This window comes from Choloepus didactylus, chromosome 2 (genome assembly GCF_015220235.1).
Source record: "Choloepus didactylus isolate mChoDid1 chromosome 2, mChoDid1.pri, whole genome shotgun sequence".
Classification (NCBI taxonomy): Eukaryota; Metazoa; Chordata; class Mammalia; order Pilosa; family Megalonychidae; genus Choloepus; species Choloepus didactylus.
In genome coordinates, this window is record NC_051308.1 from 210,839,055 (window position 1) to 210,855,490 (window position 16,436).

A 16,436-nucleotide genomic window follows, 5' to 3' on the forward strand; every position below is an offset into this window, starting at 1 on the left:
ACCATACAATCATCCATGATATACAATCCACCGTCCACAGTATGATAACATAGTTATGCGTTCATCACCACAATCTATCTCTGAACATTTTCCTTACATCAGAAAGAAAGGGTTCACTGTTTTTGTTGCATAGTTCCATGGATATTTTTGAAAAATTTTTATTCTAATTTTACAATCTAAAATTTCCCCCTTTAACCACATTCAAATATATATTGATCAATGTATAATACTGTTATCCATCTGGAATAACACAGACCATAGGAGATGCACTGCCTGCCTTTTAATTTGCTTACAGTTTCTTAAATGCTAATAGCCTTTCACGACCTTGCTTGAAATCCATGACCCACCATGCCTCCTGCAGACACTGAGAATCTTGCTGCTGGGCCCACCTCTCTGTGGCTTCAGGTGAAGCCAACCTCATCTCTGCAATCTACCCTGCCTTGGACCTGAAAAGATGACTCTTTTGGTCAGTGGCTAAATTGGCATCCATGGCAGGACACATGGCTCAGAGGCTTGACAGTTCAGGGCCAGCATCACCAAGAATGCCTCAGTTTCTGTAGATACTTCCAAAACTTTCCATTTAACAAATATGTTCTGAGCAAACATGGCTCCTGCACTCAAAGACGTTAAAAAGTATAAGGGGGGAGAGTCATCTAAATAGTACTGTAAGGGAATATAGCATTGTAGTACACAGTAGTTACCTAACTTCTTTGTGGTTTAATTTCCTCATCCATAAAATGGGATAATAATAGTACCCACCTCATAAGGTTATTGTGATTAAATGAGACAATGGTTAAAACATAATTTTCAGAGTGCCCAACACATAGTGAACACTCAAAAAGCATTAGCAAGGAGTGTATGACATGTCACATATGGGTTGTATAAGTTAGGAATGATTTTGATGCAAGTAACAAAAAAAATCTAACTGGCTCAAAAAATAGAGGTTATTTTTTTCCCATATTAGACCAGAGGTAGGTGGTTGGTTCAGCAGTTTAATAAAGCCTGGCACTGGCATCTTTGCTAGTCCCTTGGACTGTCTCTCATGGTTGCAAGTTGGCTGCTGAAACTTTTCATTCAAGGGAAGAAGGGGAAAGGGGAGGCACCAGGTACCAGTGACATCCATCCGTTTTGTCAAGAAGACAAAAACTTTCTTAGAAGTCTACTAGCAGTGTTCTTACTTGCATCTCATTGGCCCAAACTATGTGAGGTGGCTATCCCTAGCTACAAGAGAGGTTGGGAAAGTTAATATTAGTTTGTCCAACCTTCCTAAAGGAGGGGGACAAAGGATAAGGGAAATGGATTTTGGATTGGTTACAGTAATATAAACAGAAAGAGGGAAAGATCAAAGTGGACATGGCTTCATGATGACATGGATTTAAGTTGGATCTTGAAAGATTGGTAAGATTTTGATGAAAAAAATTCAGCTATATGTAGAGAACTCATCTTTATGCCACCTCTACTTTTGCTGTTGAGCAGCAGAAAGAGTGCTATTAGCCACCTTGTCCTCAAGCTGTTCCCAGAGGCTAAGCTGGCTTTCTTTGACCTTGCCATTCAAATTCAATGGCATATATTTCATATTGTCTTTATGTCTGAGGTCTCTAAAAAAACTAATGTAACTGTCCTTGCATGACATGTAACGTCTCATATGTCTTTAAAGATGGGATTGGGCAGTGATAGTTGTGGCTGGGTACACCTGTGGGTGTAAAGGTAAGTAATCTTTTCTGCACGATATCCCCAGAGAGTCTGCTGACTATTTCAATGATCTGCTGAATATTCCTTGATTAAATTATAATGTAGAGACAGAAACCCTAAAACTGATATTGTAGCTGCAGGATGCGGTGGAAGATCCAACATCTATTTTGTTTTGAACTTTTTGGTTTAGTCTGAAATATCTGTTCTGTTACATAGCTACTAAAGGATTACTCTAATGTGGTAATGTTTCAAATTTTGTTCTGGTATTCTGCAGAGATGCTTCTGGGGTTTTATAAGCAAAATACTATGAATTTCATTTTAAAATATATTTTTATCTATTTAAAAAGTGCAATAAAAAACACCTGCACTCATGTTATGTGCTCAATTTTTGTGCACTGAGATACCAACTTTAGCAAGTATTGCTAAAGAGATCAGCCTCACTGATCTGTTTGATTTTATAAGTAATTGTTATAAAACAGAACTTAAAAAATAAACCTATACTTCTAAAATACCCTTTTATCTGGTTTACATATTGAGGGGCCATTTAAGATTTCATTTGAAAAAAAAGATTTTCCTGCTTAAAAAAAATTAGTGAATGGAATTCTAATCATGCAATTCCTTAATTAGAAACAATGCATTCAACGTCCATTAGTCTCCCAAGTAACAAATTGCTTGGTTTAGATGTAATACTTGACAACTGTGTTTTTCTCTGCAGAGTTCAGCATATCCTGGGGAATCTTGTTATGCAGCTCATTTTGGGTATTCCCTTGGAAATGGTCCACAAAGGCCATCGAGTGGGGCTCGTGTACCTGGCAGGAGTGATTGCAGGTCAGTGTTTTGAGGGTAATACAGAATCCTCTGGGCTCTTGGGATTAAAAGCAAAGACAATAATAATTTATAGTGGGCTTCTCATTTAAGTCATGATTTAATACACTCCCAAAATGTGCTAGGGAGCACATTAAGTGTTAGAGATCAAAAGGTAAGTTGTTGTGCCTGCCCTTAGGAAGCTCACAGTCAGACGGGTTTTGCACAATTGGAAACTGCAAGTAGTTTGGCGTATGGGCTCTTATGTTGGGTAAAGGCCTAAAGCCAGATCATGTGTCACACTAATGATTTTGGTAGTAATGTGATCAAGTTAGCATTTAAGAAGGATAGCTTCAAGAAAGTGTAGAGAACAGCTAAGGGGTTAGAGATGGAGACCAAAGACTGAGCGGAGACTAGCAGCATCACCAGAGTTGGGTGTGCCAAGGATGATCCATTCCTGCCTGGGAAGAAGATATAAGGACTTCCATGTTATTTATTTAGAAATATTTTTAAATCAAACTTTTATTTTGGGATAATTGTACACTCATATGCAGTTGTAAGAAATAATACCTAGAGATCCCGAGTACCCTTTAACTAGATACCCTCAAGGGTAACATCTTGCAGAACTATAGTACAATATCACAACCAGGATATCGACATTGATACAGTCAAGATACAGAACTTTTCCATTACCACAAGGATCTTTATATTGCCTTTTTATAGCCAAACCCTCTTCCCTTCTGCCCCCACACCCTCTTTCACCCCTTGATAACCCACTTATCTGTTCTCCGTTTCTATAATTTTGTCATTTCAAAAATATAAATGGAATCATACATTATGTAGCCTTTTGGGACTGGCTTTCCTCACTCAGAATAATTCTCTGGAGATTCATCCAGGTTGTTGCATGTATCAATAGTTCATTCCTTTTTATTACTGAGTAGTATTCCATGGTATGAATGTACCACAGTTTGCTACATTTAACCATCAAAGGATATCTGGGTAGTTTCCAGTTTTGGGCTGTTATAGAGTAAAGCTGCTGTAAACACTTGTGAACAGGTTTTTGGGTAAACATAAGCTTACATTTCTCTGGGATAAATGCTCAAGAGTGCAATTGCTGGGTCATATGGTAGTTGCATGCTTAGTTTTTTAAGAAACTGCCAAACTGTTCTACAGAGTGGCTGTACTGTTTTACATTCCAACCAATAATGTATAAAAGATTCAATTTCTCTGCATCCTCAACAGCATTTGGTATTACTAATTTTAGCCATTTTGATAAGTGCGTTGTGATATCTCATTGTGGCATTAATTTGCATTTATTTCCCTGATGGCTATAATGATGTGAACATCTTTTCATGTGTTTATTTGCCATCTGAATATCCTCTTTTGTGAAATGCCTATTCATGTTTTTTTGACCTTTTTTTAACTGGACTGTTTGATTTTTACTGTTGAGTTTTGAGAGTTCTGTTTGTCTTTTTAATATTGAATTATATAGTCTAGAGACAAGCCCCTATCAGATAAATGATTTGCAAATCTTTTCTGCCATTCTGAGGGTTGTCTTTTCACTTTGTCGATGGCATTTTTGAGGCACAAAGTATTTCCTTTGTTGCTTGTGCTTTTGGTGTCATATCCAAGAAATCATTGTCTAACCCAACCAAGGTCACACAAATTTACATGTTTTCTTTGAAGAGTTGCATAGTTTCAACTTTTGAACTTTGTGCTGATTTTTATAATGTGGTATGAACATAACTTTTTTACTCCTTTACTGTCATTTTAGTGGTGTTTTAAGAGGGAGCATAAAAAATCCATGGAACTATACTACACAAACAATGACTCTAAGTTAAATCATAGATTTAGTTAACAGTACAATTATAAAAATGTGCTGTCATAAATTGTAACAAATGTTTCACACCAATGCAAAGTGTTGGTGGTGAGGTGGCATATGGGAATGCTGTATTTTATTCATGGTTGTTCTGTTAACCCAAAACTTCTCTCATAAAAAAAAAGGGGGAGCATAAAAAATGTTTATAATGTTTATACATTATGAGTTCAAAGCCACTGATTATCATTACATTTTATGCATTTGCCTTTTAGATCCTACGGGAAATAATAAGTGGAGTTATAAACCCAAAATACAACAGTACTGGCATTTATACTTATGCAGGTTGCTACCCTTGCTGGAGATCTTTATTTCTTCATGCATCTTTGATCTATTGGGCCAGACTAATGGTGATAGACTCCTTCAGCTTTTCTTTATCTGGGAATGTCTTACTCTATCCCTCATTTCTGAAAGACAGTTTTGCCAGATACAGAATTCTTGGCTGGCAGTGTTCTGCTTGCAGCACTTTAAATATGTCATTCTACTGCCTTCTTGCCTCCATGGTTTCTGATGAGAAATATGAACTTAATCTTATTGAGGCTTCCTTGTACCTGACACATTGTTTTCTCTGGTGGCTTTCAGAATTCTTTATCTCTGGCATTCAATATTTTGATTATAATAATTCTGTTGTGTGAGCTTATTTGGGTTTATTCTGTTTGGAGTTCTTTGAGCGTCTTGGATGTGTATATTCACGTTTTTTGTTAAATTTGGGAAGTTTTCAGGCATTTTTGTTTTGTTTTGTTTTGCCTCTTATTCCAAATAGACATTCTTTATTTGAATATTCTCTCTGCCCCCTTCTATTTTTCTTCTCCTGGGACCTCCCTAATGCATACATTGGTACTCTTGATGGTATCCCATAGGTTCCTCAGGCTCATCTCATTTTTTTTTCCTTCTTTCTGCACCTCAGACTGGATGAGTTTAATTGCCTTATCTTCAAGTTCACTGATTCCGGCTCCAATCTGCTGTTGAACTCCTCTGGGGAATTTTAAATTTTTGCTACTGCGGTCTTCAGCTCTGTAGGGTTCCTTTTCATAATTTCCACCTCTCTGTTGATAGTCTCTTTGTGTTCATCTATCATTTTCCTGATTTCCTTCAGTTCTTTGTCCATGGTTTTCTTTAGCCCTTTGAACATCATTAGGACCATTTTTTGTCTTTGTCTGGTATGTCCCAGGTCTGGTCCTTCTCATTGATGGTTTCTAATGTTTTAATCTTTGCCTGGGCCATTACCTCCTGTTTCTTTGTATGTGTCATAATCTTTTGTTGAAACTTAGACATTTTGATATTTTAATAAGTTATTCCCAGAAATTTAGACTCTGAGTTGTCTGTTCCTTAAGCTTGTACTCAGTGTTCTGACAGAGCTTTCCTTGAATGCCAGGAGCTACTAAAGAGAGAGAGAGGGAAGGAGGGAGACAGAGAGAGAGAGAGAGAGAGAGAGAGAGAGAGAGAGAGAGAGAGAGAGCGGGAAAACACCTCGGTCTACATATTGGCCTGGGTAATTTCAAGTGTATCCATACAATGTATTTGGAGAATGGCTGCATGCCACAATGTAGAGGCCTCCCTGATCCTTTCTGTACAGGTGTCTTGGTCTTATCTGGGGCGTACAGGTGTCTTGGTCTTATCTGGGGCATGCAGGTGTGCGCCTAGGAATTCCCCTGTTTACAGGATTCTAAATGTCCCTCTTACCTAGAAAAGAGTTTTCTCATGGTCCTGGGCCCCACAGTGTATGCCCTACAGCTAGTAATCCCTTTCCCTAGGCAGCAAAACTTGACTGCTCTCCCACAGTGTTCTGTAGGAGAGCTCTGTGAGCTGCCTTCTACACACAGGGCAAGTTCTGGGATGGTATGCCTGTGAGGACCATCCTGGTTCAGTGTCTCAGGCTGCCACCAGTGAGACTGTGCCAGACATATATGCTCTTAGTATGTGCAGAAGGGTTACTCTGCTCTCTCTGGAACTGGGACCAGGGACCAGGGACACACACTGGGAGTGAGGACTGGCTCAGTGTCCTCCTGATGAGGGGCTGGGGGAGGAGCCAGCCAGGGCACCATGAGATCCTACCACTTCTACGTAACTTTTTTTTTTTTTTTTGCACTCACCCAGTTTCTGCAAGACTTGAAGTGTTTTCCATTGCTTTTATTAAGATGTTTCTACCAATTCTTGCTTTTTGTTCAAAGTTTCTGTGGGAGTATGGAGTCCTGACATTTCTCACTCTGCCCTCTTGATCCTACAGTTAATTTTTGTATGCTGGTCTTGATCTTGTATGCTGCAACCTTGCTGAACTCGCTTAACAGTTCTAGGAGGTTTTTTTGTTTTTTGTTTTTCTCTTCGGGATTTTCTATATCATCTGTAAATCATCATGTCAGCTACAAAAAGGGACAGTTTTATTTTTTCCTTTCTGATCTGTATGCCTTTTATTTTTTTTCTTGCCTTATTCTGCTGGCTAGGACTTCCAGAACTTTGTTGAATAAGAGTGGTGAGAGGGGACTTTCTTGCCCTTTTCGGGACTTTCTTGCCCTTTTCCTGATCTTTGGGGGAAAACATTTGATCTTTCAATATTAAGTATAATGTTCGCTGTAGGTTTTTTGTAGATGTTCTTTATCAATCCATTTATTTATTTATTTATTTATTTATTTATTTATTTATTTATTTATTTATTTTATTGCTGTTGTTACATTTAATGGCAGCATATTACAATGTTATAGTTAACCCCAGTCTCCAGTTGCATTGATTATATTTCTCCCCAATACCATCCCATTTTCAACACCTTGCAAGGTTAATATTCATTTGTCCTCCCACATGTAAAAACATGTTTACGTTTGTATATTTAGTCACCATCACTGACCACTCTAGGTGTCAATAAAGTGCACAGTGCCAGTCTTTATCTTCCATCCTTCCCTCCGGTATAATACATGATTCCAGCCCCCTTCTTTCAACTTTACTCACAGACATCTTTTATCAGTGTACCTATAATACTGTACTACTACTGAACAGGACTGCACTCTCCATTACTGGATCTACACAGTAAATCCTGTTGAACATTCTATGTTCAACATCAAATGTCTGATCTCTACCATCTTTCTATCTCCTGATGACCTGTGTTCTCAGCTGTAACTCTCAAAGTTTGTTCATTAATGTTAGTTCATATTAGTGAGACCATACAGTATTTGCCCTTTTATGGCTAACTTTGTGCAACATAATGTCCTTAAGGTTCATCCATGTTATTATATGTTCCATGACTTTGTTCTGTCTCACAGCTGTGTAATATTCCATTGTGTGTATATATCACAGTTAGTTTATCCGTTTGTTCACTGATGCACAACTGGGTTGTTTCCATCTCTTGGCAATAGTGAATAATGCCACTATAAACATCAGTTTACAAATGTACATTCATGTCTTAAGTTTTCAGCTCCTCTGAGTATATACCTAGTAATGGGATTGTTGGATCGCATGGCAATTCTATACTTAGCTTCCTAAGGAACTGCCACACTGCCTTTGAGAGTGGTTGCACCATTCTACATTCCCAACAGTGAATAAGTGTGCCTCTTTCTGTACATCCTCTCCAGCACTTGTAATTTTCTGTTCTTTTGGATAGTGGCCATTCTGGTAAGTGTGAGATAATATCTCATTGTGGTTTTAATTTGCAGCTCCCTGATAGACAGTGAAGCTGAGCATTTTTTCATATGTTTTTGAGCCATTTGTATTTCCTCTTCATAAAAGTGTCCATCCATGTATTTTGCCCTTTTTTAATTGGGTTGTTTGTCTTTCTCTTGTTGAGTTGTAGGATCTCTTTATATATTCTGGATATTAAACCCTTATCTGAATGTGGTTTCCAAATATTGTCTCCCATTGTGTATGCTGCCTTTTTAATTTTCTGACAAAGTCCTTTGATGTATGGAAGAGTTTAATTTTGAGGAGATCCCATTTATCTATTTCTTCTTTGATTGTTTGCACTTTGGGTGTAAGGTCTAGGAAAACACCTCCTATCACTAGATCTTTAAGATATTTCCCTACATTTTTTTCTAAATGTCTTATGATCTAAGTATTAATGGTTAGATCCTTGATCCATTTCAAGTTAATTTCTGTATAAGCTGTGAGATAGGAGTCCTCATTCATTCTTTTGGAAATGGATATCCAGTTCTTGAAACACCATTTACTGAAGAGGCTTCTCTGTTCAAGTTGCTTTGTCTCGACTGCCTTATCAAAGATCAATTATCCATAGATGTGAGGGTCTATTTCTGAATGCTCAATTTAATTCCATTGGTCGGTATATCTATCCTTATGCCAGTACCACACTGCTTTGACTACTATAGCTTTGTAATATGTTTCAAAGTCAGACAGTGTGAGACCACCCACTTCATTCCTCTTTCTCAAGATATTTGGCTCTTTGGGGAACCTTGCCCTTCCAAATAAATTTGGTTATTGTTTTTTTTTTTTCTATTTCTGCAAAGTAAGTTGTTGGGATTTTAATTGTTATCGCATTGAATCTATAAATCAGTTTAGGTAGAATTGACATCTTAACTATATTTAGTCTTCCAATCTATGAACATGGTATATTCTTCCATTTTTTAGGTCCTGTTTGATTTTTTTTACGAGTTTCTTTTAGTTTTCTCTGTATAGGTCTTTTGTGGCCTTTGTTAAGTTTATTCCTAAATACTTGATTCTTTTGGTTGCTATTGTAAATGGAACTTTTTTCTCCATTTCCTCCTTCTATTGCTTATTTCTTGTGTATAGAAAAATGATTGATTTTTGCGTGTTGATCTTCTGGCATGCCACTTTGCTGTATTCATTGATTAACTCTAGTAGCTTTGCTGTAGATTTCTCTGGATTTTCTACAAATAAGATCATGTCATTTGCAAACAGTGAAAGTTTTACTTCTTTCTCTCCAATTTGGATGCCTTTTTTTATTATTATTATTCATTTTATTGAGATATATTCACATACCACGCAGTCATACAAAACAAATCGTACATTTGATTGTTCACAGTACCATTACATAGTTGTACATTCATTACCAAAATCAATCCCCAACACCCTCATTACCACACACACAAAAATAACCAGAATAATAATTAAAGTGAAAAGGAGCAACTAAAGTAAAAAAGAACACTGGGCACCCTTGTCTGTTTGTTTGTTTGTTTCCTTCCCCCACCTTTCCACTCATCCATCCACAACCTAGACAAATGGGAGTGTGATCCCACTGTCCCCCCCCAATCCCACTGTCCCCCCTCATAAGCCACATTTTTATACAATTGTCTTCAAGATTCATGGGTTCTGGGTTGTAGTTTGATAGTTTCAGGTATCCACCACCAGCTACCCCAATTCATTAGAACCTAAAAAGGGTTGTCTATATTGTGCATAAGAGTGCCCACCAGAGTGACCTCTCGGCTCCTTTGGGAATCTCTCTGCCACTGAAGCTTATTTCATTTCCTTTCACATCCCCCTTTTGGTCAAGATGTTCTCCATCCCACGATGCCGGGTCTACATTCCTCCCCGGGAGTCATATTCCACGTTGCCAGGGAGATTCACTACCCTGGGTGTCTGATCCCACGTAGGGGGGAGGGCAGTGATTTCACCTTTCAAGTTGGCTTAGCTAGAGAGAGAGGGCCACATCTGGGCAACAAAGAGGCATTCGGGAGGAGGCTCTTAGGCACAATTATAGGGAGGCCTAGCCTCTCCTTTGCAGCAACAGTCTTCCCAAGGGCAAATTCCGTGGTAGAGGGCTCAGTTCATCAAACCATCAATCCCCTATGTCTGTAGGCATGTTAGCAGCCAGCGAGGTGGGGCAGGCCAGTACCCCTGCATTCTCCACCAGCTCCTCAAGGGGGCTCTGCATATTTTTTTCCTTGTTTTTCTTTTTTTTTTAAGCTTTTTTTTTTCCTAAATCAACTGTATGAAAAATAAAAAAAATAAAAAAAACATACAATAAAAGAACATTTCAAAGAGACCATAACAAGGGAGTAAGAAAAAGACAACTAACCTAAGATAACTACTTTACTTCCAACGTTTTCTTACTCTACCCCAAGAAAGTAACCTAATATAGCAACATTTCTGTGAACTTGGTCCTACTATACCCATCAGAAATTAACAGACCATAGTCATTCCTGGGCATTCCCAGAACATTAAATTTACCCATGATAGCTTACCTGTTCTTCTTGGATTATTGTTCCCCCTTCCTTAATTGCTCTCTATTGCTAGTTCCCCTACATTCCACATTATAAACCATTCATTTTACATTTTTCAAAGTTCACATTAGTGGTAGCATATATTTGTCTTTTTGTGCCTGGCTTATTTCGCTCAGCATTATGTCTTCAAGGTTCATCCATGTTGTCATATGTTTCACAACATCGTTCCTTGTTACTGCCGTGTAGTATTCCATCGTGTGTATATACCACATTTTATTTATCCACTCATCTGTTGAAGGACATTTGGGTTGTTTCCATCTCTTGGCAATTGTGAATAATGCTGCTATGAACATTGGCGTGCAGATATCTGTTCGTGTCACTGCTTTCCGATCTTCTGGGTATATACCGAGAAGTGCAATCACTGGATCAAAGGGTATCTCTATATCTAGTTTTCTAAGGAACTGCCAGACTGACTTCCAGAGTGGCTGAACCATTATACAGTCCTACCAACAATGAATAAGAGTTCCAATTTCTCCACATCCCCTCCAGCATTTGTAGTTTCCTGTTTGTTTAATGGCAGCCATTCTAATTGGTTTGAGATGGTATCTCATTGTGGTCTTCATTTGCATCTCTCTAATAGCCAGTGAAACTGAACATTTTTTCATGTGTTTCTTGGCCATTTGTATTTCCTCTTCAGAGAACTGTGTTTTCATATCTTTTGTCCATTTTATAATTGGCCTGTCTGTACTATCATCATTGAGTTGTAGGATTTCTTTATATATGCAAGATATCAGTCTTTGCCAGATACATGGTTTCCAAAAATTTTTTCCCCATTGAGTTGGCTGCCTCTTTACCTTTTTGAGAAATTCCTTTGAGGTACAGAAACTTCTAAGCTTGAGGAGTTCCCATTTATCTATTTTTTCTTTTGTTGCTTGTGCTTTGGGTGTAAAGTCTAGGAAGTAGCCACCTAATACAAGGTCTTGAAGATGTTTTCCTGCATTATCTTCTAGGAGTTTTACGGTGCTTTCTTTTATATTGAGATCTTTGGTCCATTTTGAGTTAATTTTTGTGTAGGGTGTGAGGTACGGGTCCTCTTTCATTCTTTTGGATATGGATATCCAACTCTCCCAGCCCCATTTGTTGAAAAGACCTTTATGACCCATTTCAGTGACTTTGGAGGCCTTATCAAAGATCAGTCGGCCATAGATCTGGGGGTCTATCTCCGAATTCTCAGTTCGATTCCATTGATCTATATGTCTGTCTTTGTGCCAGTACCATGCTGTTTTGACAACTGTGGCTTTATAATAAGCTTCAAAGTCAGGGAGTGTAAGTCCTCCCACTTTGTTTTTCTTTGGATGCCTTTTATATCTTTTTTTTTGCCTAATTGCTCTATCTAGAACTTCCAGCACAATGTTGAATAACAGTGGTGACAATGGGCATCCCTGTCTTGTTCCTGATTTTAGAGGAAAGGTTTTCAGTCTTTCCCCATTGAGTATGATGTAATCTTGGGTTTTTCATATACTGCCTTTATCATGTTGAGAAAGTTCCCTTCTATTCCTATCCTTTGATGTATTTTCATCAAGAAAGGACACCGAATTTGTCAAAAGCCTTTTCTGTGTCAATTGAGATGATCATGTGGTTCTCCTGCTTTGATTTATTGATGTGGTATATTACATTAATCGATCTTCTTATGGTAAACCAGCCTTGCTTACCTAGAATAAATCCCACTTGGTCATGATGTATAATTCTTTTAATGTGTTGCTGGATTCAATTTGTGAATATTTTGTTGAGAATTTTTGCAGTTATATTCACTAAAGAGATTGGTTTATAATTTTCTTTTTGTGTAGTATCTTTGTGTAACTTTGTTAAGAGGGTGATATTGGCTTCATAGTATGAGTTAGGTAGCTTTCCCCCCTCTTTAATTTTTTTGAAGATTTTGCGCAGGATTAATACTAATTCTTTCTTGAATGCGTGGCAGAATTTACAGGTGAGTTTCTTATAGACAGTATACATATGGGTCTTGTTTTTTAATCCATTCTGCCATTCTATGTCTTTTTATTGGGGAATTTAATCCGTTGACATTTTATATTATTACTGTAAATGCATTACTTTCTTCTACCATTTTGTCTTTTGGATTCCATGTCATATCTTATTTTTTCTCTCTCTCTCTCCTTTTACCCTTTCTGATAGTCATACTTTCTATACTCTTCTCCAAACCTCTCTCCTGTTTTTTCTATCAGTCTTTAGCCCTCTTTTTAGTATTTCTTGAAGCACAGGTCTCTTATTCAGACACTCTCTCATTGTCTGTCTGAAAATATTTTGATCTCTCCCTCATTTTTGAAAGACAGTTTTGCCTGTCTTTCAAAGATTCCAAGTATCAGCATATGATTTGCCTTCTGACAGGACAAGAAAATGATTTTTCTTCCAAGCTTGACAGAAAGGAGGAAAAGATGGGTGCAGTGATGAGAAGGTGAGGGACTGAGAAATGACCCAGAGTTTCTTAGCAGAATAATGTCTGATGGGGGAAGATCTTGAAGATGGCTCAGAGTAGTTCAGTTGCTGTTGAAGATGGAGAGGCCGGCAAGAGGAAGCTGGTGTGAGTGTTGTGGGGTAGGGGCACAGACATACTCATGGGGGTTCGGAAAGTCCTGTGGCAACTTTTGAAAAGTCCTGGTTGAGTCATCCTGAGCCTGGGAGTCTGGAACCCCCATCTCAGGAGAGTCTGCAGCCCAGGAGGGTCCAGGATGAGAGCCGGAGAGGGGGCTTAGCCCTGCGGAGTAAGCCAAAGCCTGGGCGGGAGATGAAGAGCTGCCATAATGAGAGCTGCGCGAACACTGAGAAGGCCCAGTCCATTTATTTTTATTCCAAAAAATGTGTGAGAAAGGAAGCATAACTAACATGTAAGACACAGGATAACCCAGATGTCTCCATGGTCTTTATATGTTACATAAATCTATGCAGTTTCCCAGGGGCAGGGTGGGAGTCCCACAACACATAGGAACTGAAAGCTCTCACTGGTTTGTTCCCTTTTGTGTAACAGGATTTATTGCAGACTGTGTGTGTCTGGTTAAGAAAATGTAGGAATCTTTACAAGGAGCAAAGGAAGTCATGAGTTAGGAAATTCTCACGAAAATCTTGTATTTCCCAGGGATTTTTTATTACACTGTGGCAAATTATTCAGAAGACTTGTCGACTTAGTTATGCACTTTTCTTTTACAAAAAGATGAGTGTCTAATTTGCTTGCTTGTTTCTGTTACAACAAAGGTATTTTGGTAGTATGCTACCTAACAGATGTTGAAAAAGCGAACACACAATATGCCCCATTCAAGGATGACTGCTGCATTTTTCTTTCAAGGAGTGAGAAAACAACTGCTTTTCCAAAAATATTCAGGCAATTGAAAGGACTATTTGAAGACTGGTAACTGGAAATAGTTCCATCATTATGTGATTGTCTGCTCTAAGTGAAGGAACATATAACTTATTGCTTAGATACCAGGGAAACAATTTTATAACCTGCTTTAAAACTTTTCAATGAAGAGTTTTAGTTGGTTTTAAAGTTACTCTTTGTAATACCTTCTGATTGCTTTGAAAGAACAAATGATTGACATCAGGGAATGTGAGAGATAATAGCCAAATTACAATAAAAATTTTGTATAATCAGAGTAATGATGCAATTCTTCCATTTGTACCTACACATCTTTGGGAGCTGTCTTTTTAATTTTATTTCTTGGCTATGACAACCATTAAGAACAAAAATCCAGAAATGAACTGAACTTAGTTTTTTTTTTTTTTTTTTTAATTAGAGAGGTTGTAGTTCTACAGAAAAATCTTGCATAAAATACAGAGTTCCCATATACCACCCTATAATTAATACCTTGGATTAGTGTGGTACATTTGTTATAATTCATGAAAGAACATTTTCTTTAATTGCACTATTAACTATAGTCCATTGATTACAGTAGGGTTCACTGTTTATATTGCACAGTCCTACGGGTTTTTTTTTTTTTTTTAATTTTTTTCTAGTAACATATATACAACCTAAAATTTACCTTTTAACCACATTCAAATATATAATTCGGTGCTGTTAATTACATTCACAATGTTGTGCTGCCATCACCACCACCCATTACCCAAACTCTTTATCAACCCAAAGAGAAACTGCAATTTAAGCATTAACTCCCAATTACTTACCACTACCCTAGCTCCTATTAACCTACATTCTAGTTTCTGAGTCTATGAACTTGCTTATTCTAATTATTGCCCATCAGTGAGATCATAAGATATTTTCCTTGTGTGTCTGGCTTACTTCATGCATTTCTGTGTCATGATATTTAGCCAGGATTTTCAAAAATAAGGAAATTTATTTAATGCCATTGCTCACTGAAGGAATTTTTATACTGTGAATGAAGTAAAAAAAGTTTTTAAATACCATTTAATCACTATGTCTCATCCTTTTTAGATTCTAGCTTTTGTTTAAAAAATAAATTTGTATAGTAGTATATACTTACACAATTTATAAATTAGTAAGTGTACATGTATTGCAAGGGGTGCTCAAAACTTTTTTTCCTGATCAAAAAAGTTTGCCAGTTCCCTAGGGTGGAAAGGTTTTCAATGAGGGCCTGGGAGCTGGCAGGGCGGCTCTGGCAGTGGGAGGATGGAAAGTAGGAAGCGGTCATGAGATGCTTTAAAGCGAGACTCAGCAAGGCTTAGTGACACACATTCCATCTGCCACCTTTTTTGGATCTTGCTTTTGTACCTTCGCCTGTTCTTGCAACACCTATTTCTTCTCTTCTACCTTTGATAGTCTTTTGGGATGGTCAGGTCCTGCTGGCTCCAGCATCTAAAACCCTGCTTTTCTCACAGCTTGATTTCAATCTTGGACTTGGCCCTGCCCCAGTTTCAGCGAAGCAGAGAGAGAAGGGAGAACATGAATAACCTGTTCACATCCTCTGCCTATTTTTGGAATAGCCTCTTGGCATGCATCTCCTTGCCATTCCAGTCTATTCACACTGCTGTCTGGGTCACCTTCCTCAGAGATTAGACCGTATATACCCTTCCTAAGAAATTTGCAGTGGCCCAAAGAAGAACGTTAAAACATCCACAAATGCTTTTCATTGCCCTTCACCACCTGGCCATTGCCTGCCTCTCCTGCTGTGCTTTCTCCTAGATGCTCTCATCCAAAATGGCTTTCTCATGTCCCTACTTTTGTTCCTCATGGAATGTCCACAGATTACCAGCATCAGTATCACCTGGAGCCAGTTACGATGCAGACTGTTGTGCCCGATATCAGACCTACTAATCAAAATCTGCATTTGAATGAGATCCATAGGTAATTCTTATGCACATTAAGATTTGAAAGCTCTGGTCTGGATTCCAAACCAATGTCCCCAAACCTGACTGATCATCAGGATCACCTGGAAAGCTTGTTCAGTTGAAAGCTATCCAGACCCCACACAGACCTACTGAATCACAATCTCTGGGGGTTGTATGTTTGATCTGTATTTTTTCTGTTTGGTGAGGTATAATCAACACACAATAAACGGCATATATTTAAAGTATACAATATGAGGAGTTTTTACATGTGTACATACCTGTGAAACTATCACTACAATCAAGATAATGAACATACCCATCACCCCCAAAAGTTTCCTCATGGCCCTTTGTAATTGTTCCTTTCCCCTTTCCCCTATCCCCTCTACCCAGGCAACTCAAGATTGGCTTTCTGTCAATATAGATTAGTTTGTATTTTCTGGAATTTTATATAAATAGAATCAGAGTATGTACTCTCTTTTGTCAGGTTTCTTTCAATATAATTATATTGATATTCTTCCATATTGTGTGATCAATAGTTCATTCCTTTTTATTGCTGAGTAATTTTCCATTGTATAGATGTACCACAATTTGTCTATCTCTTCACCACTTGATAGACAATGAATTATTTCCAG

The 16,436-nt window shown here is 38.0% G+C and overlaps 1 protein-coding gene across 3 annotated transcripts in view; it reads left to right on the forward strand.

Annotated features, from left to right (window-relative positions):
• Positions 1 to 16,436, forward strand: part of RHBDL2 (rhomboid like 2) — a 108,769-nt gene that overhangs the window by 62,845 nt on the left and 29,488 nt on the right. For all 3 annotated transcript variants that reach the window (XM_037827656.1, XM_037827657.1, XM_037827655.1), the window contains exon 4: positions 2,408 to 2,520. In XM_037827656.1, coding sequence (XP_037683584.1) covers positions 2,408 to 2,520 — 113 coding nt within the window. The remainder of the gene's footprint in view (positions 1 to 2,407; positions 2,521 to 16,436) is intronic.